The sequence below is a fragment of the Myxine glutinosa genome, chromosome 2 (genome assembly GCF_964187855.1).
Source record: "Myxine glutinosa chromosome 2, kmMyxGlut1.1, whole genome shotgun sequence".
NCBI classification, from domain to species: domain Eukaryota; kingdom Metazoa; phylum Chordata; class Myxini; order Myxiniformes; family Myxinidae; genus Myxine; species Myxine glutinosa.
This window is the reverse complement of record NC_136262.1, coordinates 147904093-147920892: the sequence shown is the minus strand read 5'-3', so window position 1 is coordinate 147920892 and position 16800 is coordinate 147904093. Positions and strand designations below refer to the sequence as shown.

General features: G+C 47.2%; 1 protein-coding gene across 7 annotated transcripts in view; it reads right to left on the bottom strand.

The window, feature by feature from the left end:
* Positions 1–16800, bottom strand: part of EFL1 (elongation factor like GTPase 1) — a 233633-nt gene that overhangs the window by 80887 nt on the left and 135946 nt on the right. For all 7 annotated transcript variants that reach the window (XM_078771785.1, XM_078771786.1, XM_078771787.1 and 4 more), the window contains one exon: positions 11332–11479. In XM_078771785.1, coding sequence (XP_078627911.1) covers positions 11332–11479 — 148 coding nt within the window. The remainder of the gene's footprint in view (positions 1–11331; positions 11480–16800) is intronic.

Below are 16800 nucleotides of genomic sequence, written 5' to 3'. Positions count from 1 at the left end.
ACTCCGTGGACTACTTGAAGCCCGGACATTAACGTCCGTATTCCGTGCTGGGATACATTCCACAGACGGGATCGCGACAATATATATAAACCACCTTTAGAGGCCATTTTTCCCCGCAAGCGGGGGTTGGCCTTTTTCGGGGACTGTGGTTGTTGTTGTTTTTCGGTCCCCTTTTTGAAGCAATGTTTTACGGCCGGATGCCCTTCCTGCCGCCAACCCTTTTTGTCGCCTTTTTACGACAAACAGTCCAGTATATATATAATATAATATATTTAACCGACAGTCTATATATACAGTCTAGTATATATATATAATATAATATATTTAACCGACAGTCTATAGATACAGTCGAGTATATATATAATTATAATATAATCTATCTATAATGCCAGTAATCTCTGTGTGTCTGTCTGTGACCGCTGTTTCTCGACAACCACGGGTCCGATATACTTGAAACTTGCCAGGTATATTGCTGGGGACCCGAGGATGTGCCTTTTCAAGGTTTCATATTAATCGGACAAGTAGTTAGCGAGCTATGTCCAAAAAACGATTCAACCAATCAGAGAGCAGCGAGCTATCACATGTGCCGAACGTGGCGAACAGACTCTGCCTCGGACGGCACATTTGAGAGCGTATTCATTTATTTCACGTTGGCAAACTATGTTGGCGTTAAACTATGTTTTAAAACTAATTAAAACTACTTTGCGATTCTTTCGCTTTCCTGCGCGTTTGTGCACGCTATGGCGATTTCTTTACCAAACTCCGCAAGCCGTTCGCTTTGGACCAAACCATTTCATGTAAATAGAGGGTGGGGATTGTCACCGTACTCGCAAGCCGTTCGCTTTGGACCAAACCATTTCATGTAAATAGAGGGGGGGGGGGGGATTGTCACCGTACTCGCAAGCCGTTCGCTTTGGACCAAACCATTTCATGTAAATAGAGGGGGGGGATATAATTTTAGATATATATATAGTACGGGCATGCCCTAGTATATTTAACCGACAGTCTATATATACAGTCTAGTATATATATAATATAATATATTGTTGCGGATATGAGGACTGTATATTTTTTTGATTGTGTGCTGTATTATTATTATTATTGTTTATTCTGCGCCCCCTACCTCCGGAGCTGTGTAAAGGTGAAAGGGCATCCCATAATTAGTCCACAAGCATACACGTCAGCCAAATAATAGAATACCCCTGTTTGATAGTTATCTCTTATTCTGTGTTTTAGAGTAAGGCTGTGTCTCCCATTAATTGAAGTACTCCATTGCACCAGTGAAAGAGAATAGATCCCCTTTCATTCCCATCCCCAAAATCTCCATTTCCTTTTACATCCCCTTTCGTCATTGCCGAGCCTCGATTGCCAATTACCTCCCCTCCAAAACCACCATTGAACAAGTGCTCGAGTCGGGGAAGAGGGGCGTGCCCGCCCGTCGTCATCAAGGGCGGAGCCAGAGGGTCGCATGACCAACCAGGGCCGAGGTGAGCACACCGATGGGCGTGTCCTGAAGGCCGGCGGCTTGATCGCCGGAGGCGCTATAAAGGCGCGCGCGCAAGTGGCGTGAAAAGGGCCAGGGTCAGAGTCAGTCAGTGGAGTCGGTGGTCAGTTGGTTGCGTTGAGGAGTCGGTGGTGGTGGTCAGTGGTTGCGTTGGTTGCGGTGAGGAGTCGGTGGTCAAGAGTGAGTGGACCAAGAAAGAGTTGAGGGTTTGGACCAGACGAGTCAAACAAGTCCTGGGAAAGCACGCGACGTCCACAGCAGCCACAACAGCAGCTTGGGGCCTGAACGGCGGTTTTGAGCAGGGCCGCAAAGGAACGGCGGCTGCTAAACGCGCCGATCGTGCTGCAGGACCCCCTTGGACCTTCCTCTCCCTCCAGCCATCCACCTCCTGCCTTTCCACCCTTCTTGTGTACGTGAGTTTGTTTTGTTTGTTCTGTCCCTGGGTTAATTAAGTCTGTATAAGCTAGTATTTGCACTGTGTCACCTGCGTCTTATGTGTTGTAAATAAACTTGATTGCTCCTTTTTGCTTGTGTGTGTACAATGAATCCAATTACTCTTCTGTCCGTCTTCTCGTTTTATTCCTTTTCCTCTTTGCATTTCGTCGTTTTAGTCTTTTCCCAGATTGGGCAGCTGCGGTGCGATACGGCCAAAGTTCTGGGTGAATCGGGTGAGTCGGGGATCCTGTAACGGTCGCGGTTGGACCATCCGCTCGGCCCATCATAACATCTAAACCGCGATCAGTAACAATTGGTGTCAGGAGTGGGATTCGGGGCCCGAACCAAATTTTTAAAACATCTAAAAAAAAATTTGGTCAAAATTTGGAGCGGCCGAAATTTGTTTTGTTTTACAAAACCTGAACTTTGAAATCGCGCCATGGCTGGTCAAGGCGATCGGATGCAGGTGGGTGAGCTAGAGGAGGGGTTAGGAGTAACCCAGGATCAGAGGGACGAAGTAGAGGAGAACAATGAGGAGGTGGTTGAGGAGGTATCAGGCGCACAAAATGGCGCCCTCGTGCACATGGTTATTGTGGCGCCAAATCTAGCCGCGCCCGTGACCGTAGCAGCACCGATGAATTTGGACCTCTTTATGATACAAATAAGGGCGCTCATGGTCCAGACAAGTGAAGACCTGAGGAATGACTTGGGGAACCGGATGGATGCTCAGGGTGAGCGAATGGGACAAATGGGGAACCGGATGGTAGCTCAGGGTGAGCGATTGGAGGGCCAAATGGGGGAAATGAGGGACGAAGCGAGGGGTACCAATGCCCAAATCGGGGAATTAGACAAGAAATTTGAAGGGATGAAACATGAGTTAACGGGGGTGGAAAATAGAATGGCTGCCCAGGAGAATCAGATAGAGGGGATGAAAAATGGGTTAATGGGGCTAGAAAATAGCATGGAAGGCAAATTGCGGGAGATAGGGGAGCAATCCGCCCGAGAAATTAAACAAATGGGAGAGCAGATAGAGGAGGTAAAAATCGGGGTAGAAACCAAATTGGATGCTCAGAGGGATGAATTGGGACAGATGAGGGTGGCATCTACAAAACAGATGGAGGAGATGAAAGAGGGGATACGACGAGGTGTGAGTGAGGAGGTCTCGGGGCTACACGAGGAGGTAAAGCGAGGTGAGAAGCGTATGGAGAAAGAGGTGAGAAATGGGACGGCAAAGTTACAAGGGGGAATAGAAGATCTGACGGAGGAGGTGGAACAGCTGACAGAGGGACAAACGGAGTTAGTGGAGCAGGTTCAAAGGAACACTGCGGTACTAGGAGGGTTAAAGGCGACACAAAAAGAAATTAAAAACGAATTAATAGCGACACAGAAGCAATGTCAGATGGTACGTGAGGGACTGACAATGAGGGTGGACGAGGTGACAGAGATAATGGAGACGAAGGACCGAGAGGTGAGGATGCACATAGAGACGGTCACGGTAGCCTTAGAGGACGAACTTGAGGAGACGCACCGGGAAATAAAAGAGGTGAAGCAAAAATTAGAGGAAGTGGAAGAAGAGGTGAGTGAAATTAAGAAGAGACGGACAGAAACTAAAAGAGAAATCCAGGAGGAGGTGATGGAATATGTGCAAGGTCGGTGCTCAACTCATAATGTGATGCTCACTAACCAAATAAAGAGTTTGCAGGTGGCAAAAGAGGTGCGGAGACGAGGTGCCAAGGTGAGTGGCGAAATATTCGGCAATGTATATGATGTGAGGAAAGCTTCAGTCGGCTTGGGGGTTGCTATGGATCCGGGTGTTCGTGAGAGGCTGTTGGTGAAGTGTGTGACAGGTCAGGTGTGCGAAAAACGAGGTGTGCGAGAATGTCCGACCATGGGGTGTGTGAGGAAAAAGTGCGCGCCGACCAGTGAGTGTGCTGTCGAGAGTGAGTCGGTCGTAGCGCGTGTGCGAGGGGGTACATGGAAGCGCGGTGTGGTAAGTGTTACGGAGGAAGTAACGAAAGAGTGTGCGCAAGAGGATGCGCGAGAAAGGTGTGTAACGGACGGGTGCATGGGGAAAGCGCATGCTGTCAAGAGTAAGGGAGAATGCACGCCTGTGGTGAGTGTTACAGAGGGTGTAACGGGAGAGTGTGCGCGAGAAAGGTGTGTAACGGACAGGTGCATGAGGAAAGAGTGCGCTGTCGGGAGTAAGGGTGAGTGCGTTGTCAAGAGTGGTGGTGAGAGTAGTGAGAGTGACACGGAGCGTGAGTTGGTTGTGACAGGTGAGCGAGGATGTACACCTGGAATGGAAGGATGCACACCTGGAATGGTAGAGCGTGTGTGGGAATGCACACTTGAGTTGGTCGTGAGGCACGTGGTTGGGTGTGCGAGTGAAAGCACACCTGTAATTGTCACAGAGGAGGTGACCGAGGAAGGGGCGCGAAGAGGTGCGTTGGTGAGGTGTGCGAGCGACGAATGTGTGCCAAGGTGTTCGGTGGTCAGGTGTGTGACCAAGGCTGGGAGTGGAATTAGTGTACCTGGGTGTGTAAGAGAAGGTACGACGAGGAGCATGGAAACAGCTGGAGGTATGAGCAAGAAAGGGGTAGCGTATGCATGTAAGCATCCAGGTGAGGCATCGACGGTAACCGGGTTGGCGGTTAGAGCGACTTTTAGCCGAATCGGGCCCTCGGTGCGTGCCGGGCTTCGCGTGCCGCGAGAACCAGCGGGGATCCGAGCCACGGCGGGTTCGAAAGGACCGCCGTACGAGATCCACGCTGTGCCTCGCTTGGAACGGCCGCGTCCGGGCTCCACTAGGCGGAGCGGGCAGCCCGATAGGAAGGGTCGTCATGGCGACCACTTTTTATTGAGACGTGCCAGCAGGTCGAGATCGGGACATTGGATGGCTCCACGCCGAGGTGGTGCGTGGGATCTCGGCCCGGGTAAGCCCCCGTCCCTGCACCGAGTGCCGGACGCATCCAGCCGCCGGCACCAAAGAACCCGCGTTCATTGCTCGGCTGTACGAAGCCGAGCTGTAGAAGGGAATTGGTGCACCGAGAGGATCTAATAAGTAGACGGGTGATGAGGATAGTGTTTTGGCCCCGAAATTAGAAAAAAAAGCAAAATTTGATGATTGGTACGGTGATTGGCAGATGATTGGCAAAATTGTTGATTGGCTGAAATTTGGTGTGCCAAATTGATAGTAGGACCTCCCCGATGTGGTGGGATGGCAAATCCACCATCCCTCACAAAGGGGGGGGGGGCAAAGGAGCACTAGGTTTATGGGGTTGATGGCAGTGAAAACTAGCCCGGGTGGGTTAGGATATCGTGTGTAGGGATCTAGCGAAGATGACATTAGGTGACGTTAAGGTTAGTTAGTGACAAGGATACCTGTAGTGGGGACGCAGGTAGATTAGTGTGGATTATAATGACGAGGGAGCGCAATAGTTAAAGGGACGACTGGGAAGCGCAAGTTTCAGAGGGGAGTAGTTAGCTGAGATGATGCCGTGTGTTTGAGGATTGAACAGGTGTGATTGAACAGGTGTGATTGAACAGGTGTGATTGCACAGGTGTGCAACTGAACAGGTGTGTGGAGCAGTGTATGAGTGAGTGATGGTGATGTGTGTTGTGTTGACCAACTGGTCCAGGAAGAGGAGGAGGGTGCAGGTGGCACCAGGTATGAGTGCACAGGTGTGCAACAACAGGTATGGAGAATGGTTGTGTGGAAGACATGGAGTGTGGAATATATGGAGTATTGGAATGGATGGTCGTGGAGTGAGTATGGTGGAAATTGTGGAGTGGAGTGGATGGTGCGAAGGTGTGAATGGGGGAAGAGTGGACCCCCATCACGGATACCCGGGGCGGGTAGTGTAAGTGTTAGGTAGAGGGTATAGGTAAATTGTGGTTGGATATTGGCATCTGTGGTGCGGGTGAAAGAATGGTCTTTGGATGGGTGCATTAGTGTTGTGGAAATGGCTGGGCGTGTAGCCTGTTAGTGTGTGTAGTTGGTTGGGCGCTCCACCACTGTGAGGATGTCGGCCAGGTGAGGCCGCAGGTGGGCTCTGGGAGCCGGTAGTAGTTGTTGTGGATGGGGCCCGAGGATCTGGAGGACGGACCCGGGTAGCCCAGTGCCAGAGGGCACCAAGGGGTGACAGAACCAGGAGGGGTCTTCCCCAGTTAGTTAGGTTAGGGTGAGGAGCTAGGTAAGCTCGGGTGGCAACTGCAGTGGTGGAGGTGTGCAGGTGGGTAGACCTGCTGGGAGAGCTACACGTCGCAGCCCAGAAATTGTGCGAGGGCACCGGGAGATGAATTGGGGATTGGGGGAGTGAGACCCCAAATTGAGAAGCACCACAGTTTGGTCAATGGGAATTGGTTATTAGAACCCATAGTGTAAGTTGGCCAATGGATTGGCAGGGAAAGACCCCGGGTAGTGTAAAGTGTGTTAATGTCATTTAGAAAGTAGTTAGGATGAAGTCTCCTCGCACCATCTGCATCCACTCACCTGAGGTGACAGGTACTCCACACCATGCCATGTTTTGATTATTTTTTACTGTGCAAATGTTTGGATTGTGAGACGCATCATGACGTGGGTGTGACATTGTGCGTAATTCCATCTCTCCCTCCTTATGAGGATTGATGACGAATTGGGTGATGGCAAATTTTGGATAGTGGGGGAGTGAAGACGAATTTGGTATAGGAGAAATATGGGGAAGACGTGCCAGTAGTGACGAATTTGTAAATGGGTAGATTTTGTAAATATGGGGTAAGGGCAAGGGTAGTGTAGGTGACAGGGGGGTGACGTACGGTAGGGACGAGCTTTCTCACTTCGCCCTCCGTACGCATTTCGCCTTGCATTGCCTTATTGATGTGTACCCTTGTGACCTTACCCCTCGCTCAATTGTCTCTTTTTGTCTCCCACATGACCTGTGCGCCATTGGGCGCCGAGGGGAGCGTGCGTGGGTCGGCCATTGTGCGCCCGAAATTCCCAGAACCAGCTGTCTGCATCGATGCACCACATTGTGGACCACATGCCTGTGGCCGAGCACCACTTATGGACCCCATGGGTTGGGGCATGGCCCCTCTGCTGGAACCGGCCATGAGGGCCCGAAATCTTGCTGGCGGACCTTGGCCACAGGGCACCGATGCCCCACAGGTGAACCACACGTAGTCGGCCCTGTGGGCCATAAATAAAGAAAATAAAAAGGACACATTGGGCACACTTTATTGAAAATAGGCCGCCAGTAAGAAAATGAAAGAATGACAACATCTGGAAGAACAAATAATGATAACCAGCAGAGGGAGGCGAAGAGCAAGAGATCACCTGCAGAGTTAGGGGTTGTTGATTTTATTTTTATTGAACATGCATTGAACACTGATGAACTATGGTGACTGCACCGATTGGTGCTTGGGGGTATATTGTTGCGTTTTTAGGTGCTTTAATGGTGCATTGATGCAGAGCAGACTGTCTCCCCCCCAGAAAGAACAATCACAGGTCCTGGGTTAGTTTTGTAAATAAAAATAGCGTCATTGTAAATAATGCTCCCCACCGTCAGTGTGTAGTTTGAAGACCATTCCGCAATTCGGTTAACTGTGGGCGTAAGTCTGTTAGGCAGGGTGCAATGGAGCAGCGGGACACATTTATTTATGTTTTAAAACTGTCGCACTCAGGGTCAGGTTAAAAGTAGAGGGAACTACACCTACGTGTCACACTAAATAAAAGTTGTAGGCCCGGGACGTGCCTAAGAGGAGGAGGGTGCAGTGTTGCGGATATGAGGACTGTATATTTTTTTGATTGTGTGCTGTATTATTATTATTATTGTTTATTCTGCGCCCCCCTACCTCCGGAGCTGTGTAAAGGTGAAAGGGCATCCCATAATTAGTCCACAAGCATACACGTCAGCCAAATAATAGAATACCCCTGTTTGATAGTTATCTCTTATTCTGTGTTTTAGAGTAAGGCTGTGTCTCCCATTAATTGAAGTACTCCATTGCACCAGTGAAAGAGAATAGATCCCCTTTCATTCCCATCCCCAAAATCTCCATTTCCTTTTACATCCCCTTTCGTCATTGCCGAGCCTCGATTGCCAATTACCTCCCCTCCAAAACCACCATTGAACAAGTGCTCGAGTCGGGGAAGAGGGGCGTGCCCGCCCGTCGTCATCAAGGGTGGAGCCAGAGGGTCGCATGACCAACCAGGGCCGAGGTGAGCACACCGATGGGCGTGTCCTGAAGGCCGGCGGCTTGATCGCCGGAGGCGCTATAAAGGCGCGCGCGCAAGTGGCGTGAAAAGGGCCAGGGTCAGAGTCAGTCAGTGGAGTCGGTGGTCAGTTGGTTGCGTTGGTTGCGGTGAGGAGTCGGTGGTGGTGGTCAGTGGTTGCGTTGGTTGCGGTGAGGAGTCGGTGGTCAAGAGTGAGTGGACCAAGAAAGAGTTGAGGGTTTGGACCAGACGAGTCAAACAAGTCCTGGGAAAGCACGCGACGTCCACAGCAGCCACAACAGCAGCTTGGGGCCTGAACGGCGGTTTCGAGCAGGGCCGCACAGGAACGGCGGCTGCTAAACGCGCCGATCGTGCTGCAGGACCCCCTTGGACCTTCCTCTCCCTCCAGCCATCCACCTCCTGCCTTTCCACCCTTCTTGTGTACGTGAGTTTGTTTTGTTTGTTCTGTCCCTGGGTTAATTAAGTCTGTATAAGCTAGTATTTGCACTGTGTCACCTGCGTCTTATGTGTTGTAAATAAACTTGATTGCTCCTTTTTGCTTGTGTGTGTACAATAAATCCAATTACTCTTCTGTCCGTCTTCTCGTTTTATTCCTTTTCCTCTTTGCATTTCGTCGTTTTAGTCTTTTCCCAGATTGGGCAGCTGCGGTGCGATACGGCCAAAGTTCTGGGTGAATCGGGTGAGTCGGGGATCCTGTAACGGTCGCGGTTGGACCATCCGCTCGGCCCATCATAACATCTAAACCGCGATCAGTAACAATATTTAACCGACAGTCTATATATACAGTCTTGTATATATATAATTATAATATAATATATTTAACCGACAGTCTATATATACAGTCTAGTATATATATAATATAATATATTTAACCGACAGTCTATAGATACAGTCTAGTATATATATAATATAATATATTTAACCGACAGTGCTCGTTACACGAAGATACTCCAATAAAAGGGATGAAGATGTCATGAGGTATTGTAAAGGAAGTCATCCCACCACCATTTTAAACCAAACAAATATAAACCAAAGATCCTGCATGACCCAATGGCTAGAATGGTATTTGCACTTGATTCCACCGCCATCCAATAATCTTGAAAATACACTGGTATGGTTTAATCAACATCTGAAAACCGACTTAAAAGACGAACCCAGCCAAGAGACCTCGTCAGCGCAAGCCAGAGGCAGAACGGTCCAACACAGGCTGAACCGAGCACAAATGGCTGTGACGATTCATCAAGGTGACTTGCCAGGTTGGTGAAAGGTAGGAGGCAAAGAAGAGAAGAGAAACGACCTGAGTCTACACGTTTGGGTCGTAAAAAGCAACGTTTGAGAATAAGATCATTCCCAATAAAGCAGAGTGCTTGCATACACGATGTACGAGGTACTAAAAGATAAAACACGTGTACTCATCAAATGCAACTCGGTTGTTTACTAATATTCACCGTTTAATGGCAGGAAAGCTGTTCTCAGTTATATATTTTGGATACAGAAATCTCGGCACATGGAGTTGCAAAAAATACAAAAGGCAGCAGGATCACAGCCGGACAGAGAATCAAAGGAGAACCAGGGAGACAAAGGCACGTCATGTGAGTGCATGGGTGGCAGAAAGGGAAGTGGAGGAGGGGGGGGGGGTCAGTGAGAGTATAAGAGAGACATAGCAAAAGGTGACGATGGGCAGCACACTTGAAAAACTAGAGGAGGTGTTTGAGACAACAGACATACACAGTCTGTTCTACAGATGAGAGAATAGAGGGATGGGGGAATGGAGGTAAGCATTGAGTAAAAAATTGGGGAAGGAAACAAGATGTGGGATTCTGGAAGAACACGTGTGATCTGGGCACACTAGAGGATAACAGAGGGAGAGAAGGTGGAAGGAGTGAAGCCAGAAGCGAGATAAAATAAAAAACTGAGTGATGGTGGGTGAGAAGGTCTGTGGTGGGCACACAGCCTCTTGCACCAATATGTCAATAAACAGAGAGCATTGGACTTGATCACCTCAAGCGAGCAAGACTGGCATCAGCTCCACAAGCCCAAGAATGGACACTGATATCCATGATACTTTGGATGAAGGCTTTAGACACCAATACGCTCCGAATGGCTCAGAATGGACTTGCCTTAGCTGAGAATACCGAGCTGGCAGCATACCTTCCTTTTAAATTCCTCACTTTGTGCATCCGGTTTGAATATTTGTGAATTGGTGTTGCCATTTGCAGCTTTCTAAGATAAAGGCAGGAGACCATCTGAGGAGAACATGCATAAGAACGAGGAACGAGAAGAGCGAGGAAAGAGAAGAGAAGAGCGAGGAAAGAGAAGAGAAGAGCGAGGAAAGAGAAGAGAAGAGCGAGGAAAGAGAAGAGAAGAGCGAGGAAAGAGAAGAGAAAAGCGAGGAAAGAGAAGAGAAAAGCGAGGAAAGAGAAGAGAAAAGCGAGGAAAGAGAAGAGAAGAGCGAGGAAAGAGAAGAAAAGAGCGAGGAAAGAGAAGAGAAGAGCGATGAAAGAGAAGAGAAGAGTGAGGAAAGAGAAGAGAAGAGTGAGGAAAGAGAAGAGTGAGGAAAGAGAAGAGAAAGGAAAGAGAAGAGAAGAGCAAGGAAAGCAAAGGGGGCAGGGACGAAGCATAGTTCCTGAAGAATACAGTGCCAATGCCATCAGAGCCAGTTGAAGAAGAAGTGTCAAGATTGACCCAACTTTTCAAAGCAAGTGGGAGAAAAGTGCTACCGAGAAACAGGGAAAGGGAGCAAATGAAGGCCTTGGTCATTTCAGCAAAGACAGTGTTAAGATATTCAGCCTTTCCCATGAGTGATGTCTGACACTACAGAAGGGGAATGAGTACTGGAGACAGACTTGGCCAACTGCTACCAGCCTTAGGAAGATAAGAGAGAATTGAGAGGTTTCACCACCTGATGTTGGGCAATGGCTAGTCGAATGACTGACATACATAGGACACGACACACACCCTAGATGCGAAGGGATCTGCAGACATCAGTCTAACAATCAAAATAACTTCATATTAAGCAATGAACAAGAAATATGTGAAATTGTTCTTGTTGACCACTGGGGGAAACTACACAAAAGTGCCACATGGTAATCGAGAAGACACCGTGAATGGGAACGTACGACACACAAGTTGAGAAGCAAACCCAGTGAGGCAAAAATAATGAAAAACTACATTGCACCGTTACCGTTGCCGCAGGTCGTCTAAGCAACGCTGCAGATGTACTTCCCCGGCAGTGACGAGCACGTGCTCACCGCTTTCCTGGATCAGAACCTCCACACAGGAATCTGCCTGGTTCAGCAACCGCATTCCCCGCACCAACTGAGCCATCTGACCTAGAGATCATGACACACCATTTTACCTCGTGGACAGCATCCTCATGTTGTTACACAGACTTAAAGTTCTATCAAATGGATCATCATCTGAACAACCCTATTTTATATATACTGTATATACACACGACATGCCCAAAAGTATGTGGACACCCGAACATCACACCAGTATGTGCTCGTTGAACATCTCATTCCAAAATCATGGGCATTAATATGGAGTTGGTCCCCCCCTTTGCTGCTATAACAGCCTCCACTCTTCTGGGAAGGCTTTCCACTAGATGTTGGAACATTGCTGTGAGGATTTGCTTCCATTCAGCCACAAGACCATTAGTGAGGTCGGGCACTGATGTTGGGCGATTAGGCCTGGCTCGCAGTCGGCGTTCCAATTCATCCCAAAGGTGTTCGATGGGGTTGAGGTCAGGGTTCTGTGCAGGCCAGTCAAGTTCTGCCACACCCATCTCGACAAACCATTTCTGTAAGGACCTCGCTTTGTGCATGGGGGCATTGTCATGCTGAAACAGGAAAGGGCCTTCCCCAAACTGTTGCCACAAAGTTGGAAGCACACAATTGTCTAGAATGTCATTGTATGCTGTAGCGTTAAGATTTCCCTCACTGGAACTAAGGGGCCAACCCCAAACCATGAAAAACAGCCCCAGACCATGATTCCTCCTCCACCAAACTTTCCAGTTGGTAATATGCAACCGGGCAGGTAGCGTTCTCCTGGCATCCGCCAAACCCAGATTCGTCTGTCGGACTGCCAGGTGGGGAAGCGTGATTCATCACTCCAGAGAACGCGTTTCTACTGTTCCAGAGTCTAATAGCGGTGAGCTTTACACCACTCCAGCCGACGCTTTGCATTGCGCATGGTGATCTTAGGCTTGTGTGCGGCTGCTCGGAAATGGAAACCCATTTCATGAAACTCCTGACGAACAGTTGTGCTGACGTTGCTTCCAGAGGCAGTTTGGAACTCGGTAGTGAGTGTTGCAACTGAGGACAGACGATTTTTACAGGCTTCAGCACTTGACGGTCGCATTCTGTGAGCTTGTGTGGCCTACCACTTCGCGGCTGAGCTGTTGTTGCTCTTAGATGTTTCCACTTCACAATAACAGCACTTACAGTTGACCGGCGCAGCTCTAGCAGGGCAGAAATTTGACGCACTGACTCGTTGGAAAGGTGGCATCCTGTGACGGTGCCACGTTGAAAGTCACTGAGCTCTTCAGTGCGGCCCATTCTATTGCCAATGTTTGTCTATGGAGATGGCATGACTGTGTGCTTGACTATAATATACCTGCCAGCAATAAGTGTGGCTGAAACAGCCAAATCCACCAATTAGAAGGGGTGTCCGCATACTTTTGGTCATATTGTGTTTATATATATATATATATATATATATTTATTTATTTATATATATATATATATATATATATATATATATATATATATATAATTATATATATATATATACGTATATATATATATATATATATATATATATATATACACAGCCTTGGCATTTAATATGGAATATTTTTTTTTTCTTGACTTGGGTTCACTTTCTTAACTCAGTATATCAATCTGGTGAGTTTCTTTTACACTTTGGTGATTTATTTGTTAAAAGAACCATGTCACTGATTGTCTGTCGCAGCAAGAAGTCAACAACAGGATTATATCACAGGTGGCGTGGCAAAATGTACGGACAGGTGCATTTGATGATTGGCTTCACAGTCAGGTATACAAGGGTTGTTGCGTTCTGTAGTAGTGGAAAACAACTGCTGCACATCTCCAAAAGTTATTGCCGCTTCCTCTGGAGATGGTCCGTCAACTCGACAATTTTGTTTGTCATGGAGTGGTGGCTTTACGAAATTACGGCATGAAGAAGCGTGCTATTGCTAGGCAGTATGGCATCACTCAAGGTCAGGTGTCAAAGATCCTGAAACTAAATGCTCAGAGGGGTGTCCCTGTCCCTACTCCAATACCGAGGCCAGGACGTCCCCGCAGAACCACAAGGAGGGATGATCGCCAGCTGCACCGGTTAGTCCGCAATGGCAATACCAAGTCAGCTAATCGGCTTAGGGCTGAGTGGCAGCAACTGACAAATGTGCCTGTATCCAGAAGGCTAGTCAACCAACGACTGGTTCAAGCAGGCTATCGTGCCAGGCGTCCCCTGAGAAAGCCACGCCTGACCAGACAACACCGCCAGCGCCGATTGCAGTGGGCTAGAGAGCACCGTCAATGGCAGCCAGGACACTGGAATCACGTGATCTTCAGTGACGAGTCTAGATTTCTGATCTATCGTCAAGATGGCTGCGTCCGAGTGCGCAGACAAGTGCATGAAGCCTACAACAAAGATTGTATAGTGCCAAGAGTCCAAGCTGGAGGTATTGGGGTGACCGTAAGGCTGCTTTTCATGCAGGGGGCAAAACTGACCTGGTTGTTCTGAATGGAAACCTGAACCAGTTCAAGTACAGGGCCATTCTGGAAGGAACATTGCTTCCATTTGCTGGTGCAGCCTTTCGAGGAAACTTTGTCTTCCAAGATGACAATGCACGGCCTCATCGTGCTCGCATGATCCAACACTTTCTTGCTGACCGTGGTGTAGAGCACATGGAGTGGCCTGCCATGTCCCCGGATATGAATCCGATAGAGAACTTGTGGGCAGAATTAATGCGTCAAATCGACCACTTGGACTAGCAGCCGACCTCTGTGCATGAATTCCAGCAGGCTATTGTCACTGCATGGCAAGCGATTCCTCTCCAAACCTTGGCAAATCTCGTGAATAGCATGCCTCGGCGTGTACGCGCTCTCCTGAATGTTCGTGGGGGTTACACGAAGTACTGAACTGTAATTTTACTGTCCGTAATCCCAGTCGTAATTTAACTTTTGTTTTTGTTAAAAAAAATTTCGCTAATGTGCAAAATAAAGAGATACTTCTGGAAAACGTACAGAGGTTTAACACAGTACTGTCCATGAATTGAGTTCGATATCAGTTTACATCACTTTCAAGGATCAATTTATTTGTTTTGAAATGTCAAATGTGGTTTTTGTTTCTTTTAAAGGTCACATTAACAAAATCTAGAATAATTTCAACATAATTCCAATGAACTTTTGGTTCTAAGACATCTTGAAAAGTAAGTTCTAGTTGTCATTTCCAATGACATATATATATATATATATATACAGACTTGGCATTTAATATGGAATATTTTTTTTGTGGGGGTGAACTTACTTTTCAAGATGACTTAGAACCAAAAGTTCATTGGAATTATGTTGAAATTATTCTAGATTTTGTTAATGTGACCTTCAAAAGAAACAAAAACCACATTTGACATTTCGAAGCAAATAAATTGATCCTTGAAAGTGATGTGAACTGATATCGAACTCAATTCACGGACAGTACTGTGGTTAAACTTCTGTACGTTTTCCAGAAGTTAAGTGTCTCTTTATTTTGAACATTAGCCAAAAAAAAATTCAACAAAAACAAAAGCTAAATTATGACTGGGATTACCGACAGTAAAATTACAGTTCAGTACTTCGTGTAACCCCCACGAGCATTCAGGAGAGCACGTACACTTCGAGGCATGCTGTTCACGAGATTTGATGAGGTTTGGACAGGAATCGCTTGCCATGCAGTGACAATAGTCTGCTGCAATTCACGCACAGAGGTCGGCTGCTGATCCAAGTGGTCGATTTGACGCGTTAATTCTGCCTACAAGTTCTCTATCGGATTCATATCCGGGGACATCGCAGGCCACTCCATATGCTCGACACCACGGTCAACAAGAAAGTGTTGGATCATGCGAGCACGATGAGGCCGTGCATTGTCATATTGGAAGACAAAGTTTCCTCGAAAGGCTGCACGAGCAAATGGAAGCAATGTTTCTTCCAGAATGGCCCTGTACTTGAACTGGTTCAGGTTTCCATTCAGAACAACCAGGTCAGTTTTGCCCCCTGCATGAAAAGCAGCCCAAACGGTCACCCCACCACCTCCAGCTTGGACTCTTGGCACTATACAATCTTCGTTGTGGGCTTCATGCACTTGTCTGCGCACTCGGACGCGGCCATCTTGACGATAGACCAGAAATCTAGACTCGTCACTGAAGGTCACGTGATTCCACTGTCCTGGCTGCCATTGACGGTGCTCTCTGGCCCACTGCAATTGGCGCTGGCTGTGTTGTCTGGTCAGGCGTGGCTTTCTCAGGGGACTCCTGGCACGATAGCCTGCTTGAACCAGTCGTTGGTTGACTAGCCTTCTGGATACAGGCACATTTGTCAGTTGCTGCCACTCAGCCCTAAGCCGATTAGCTGACTTGGTACGGCCATTGCAGACTAACCGGTGCAGCTGGCGATCATCTCTCCTTGTGGTTCTGCGGGGACGTCCTGGCCTCGGTATTGGAGTCGGGACACCCCTCTGAGCATTTCGTTTCAGGATCTTTGACACCTGACCTTCAGTGATGCCATACTACCGAGCAATAGCACGCTGTTTCATGCCAGAATTTCGTAAAGCCACCACTCCATGACAAACAGCATTGCCAAGTTGACGGACCATCTCCAGAGGAAGCGGCAATAACTTTTGTAGACGTGCAGCAGTGGTTTTCCACTAATACAGAACGCAACAACCCTTATATACACGATTGTGAAGCCAATCGTCAAATGTACCTGTCCTTACATTTTGTCACGCCACCTGTGATATTATCCTGTTATTGACTTCTTGCTGCGAAAGACAATCAGTGACATGGTTCTTTGAACAAGGACATCACCGAAGGGTAAAACAAACTCACCAGATTGATATACTGAGTTCAGAAAGTAAACCCAAGTCAAGAAAAAAATAATATTCCATATTAAATGCCAAGTCTGTATATATATATATATATAGATATAGATATATATATATATATATATATATATATATACATATACATATATATATATATATACATACATATATATACATATATATACATATATATACATATATATATATATATACATATATATACATATATATACATATATATATATATATATATACATATATATATATATATATATATATACATATATATATATATATATATATATATATATATATGTAGGGAGCTGTAATGCCCCTCCCCCTTTGTATATCCTTGCTGCTTTACCAATTACCAAGTATAACCAATTATATGTTTTGTTTTGACTTGCTACTGTACTCTTTTATGATACTGAGTTCTTTCTACTGCATTGAGGATGTGTAATATCCTAATAAGGAGTCCTCTGCCTTTGTGCTCTGGCCTGCGTGGGCACAATCTCTAGTTCCTCTTTCCATGCCTTGGAGGCAACTCTTA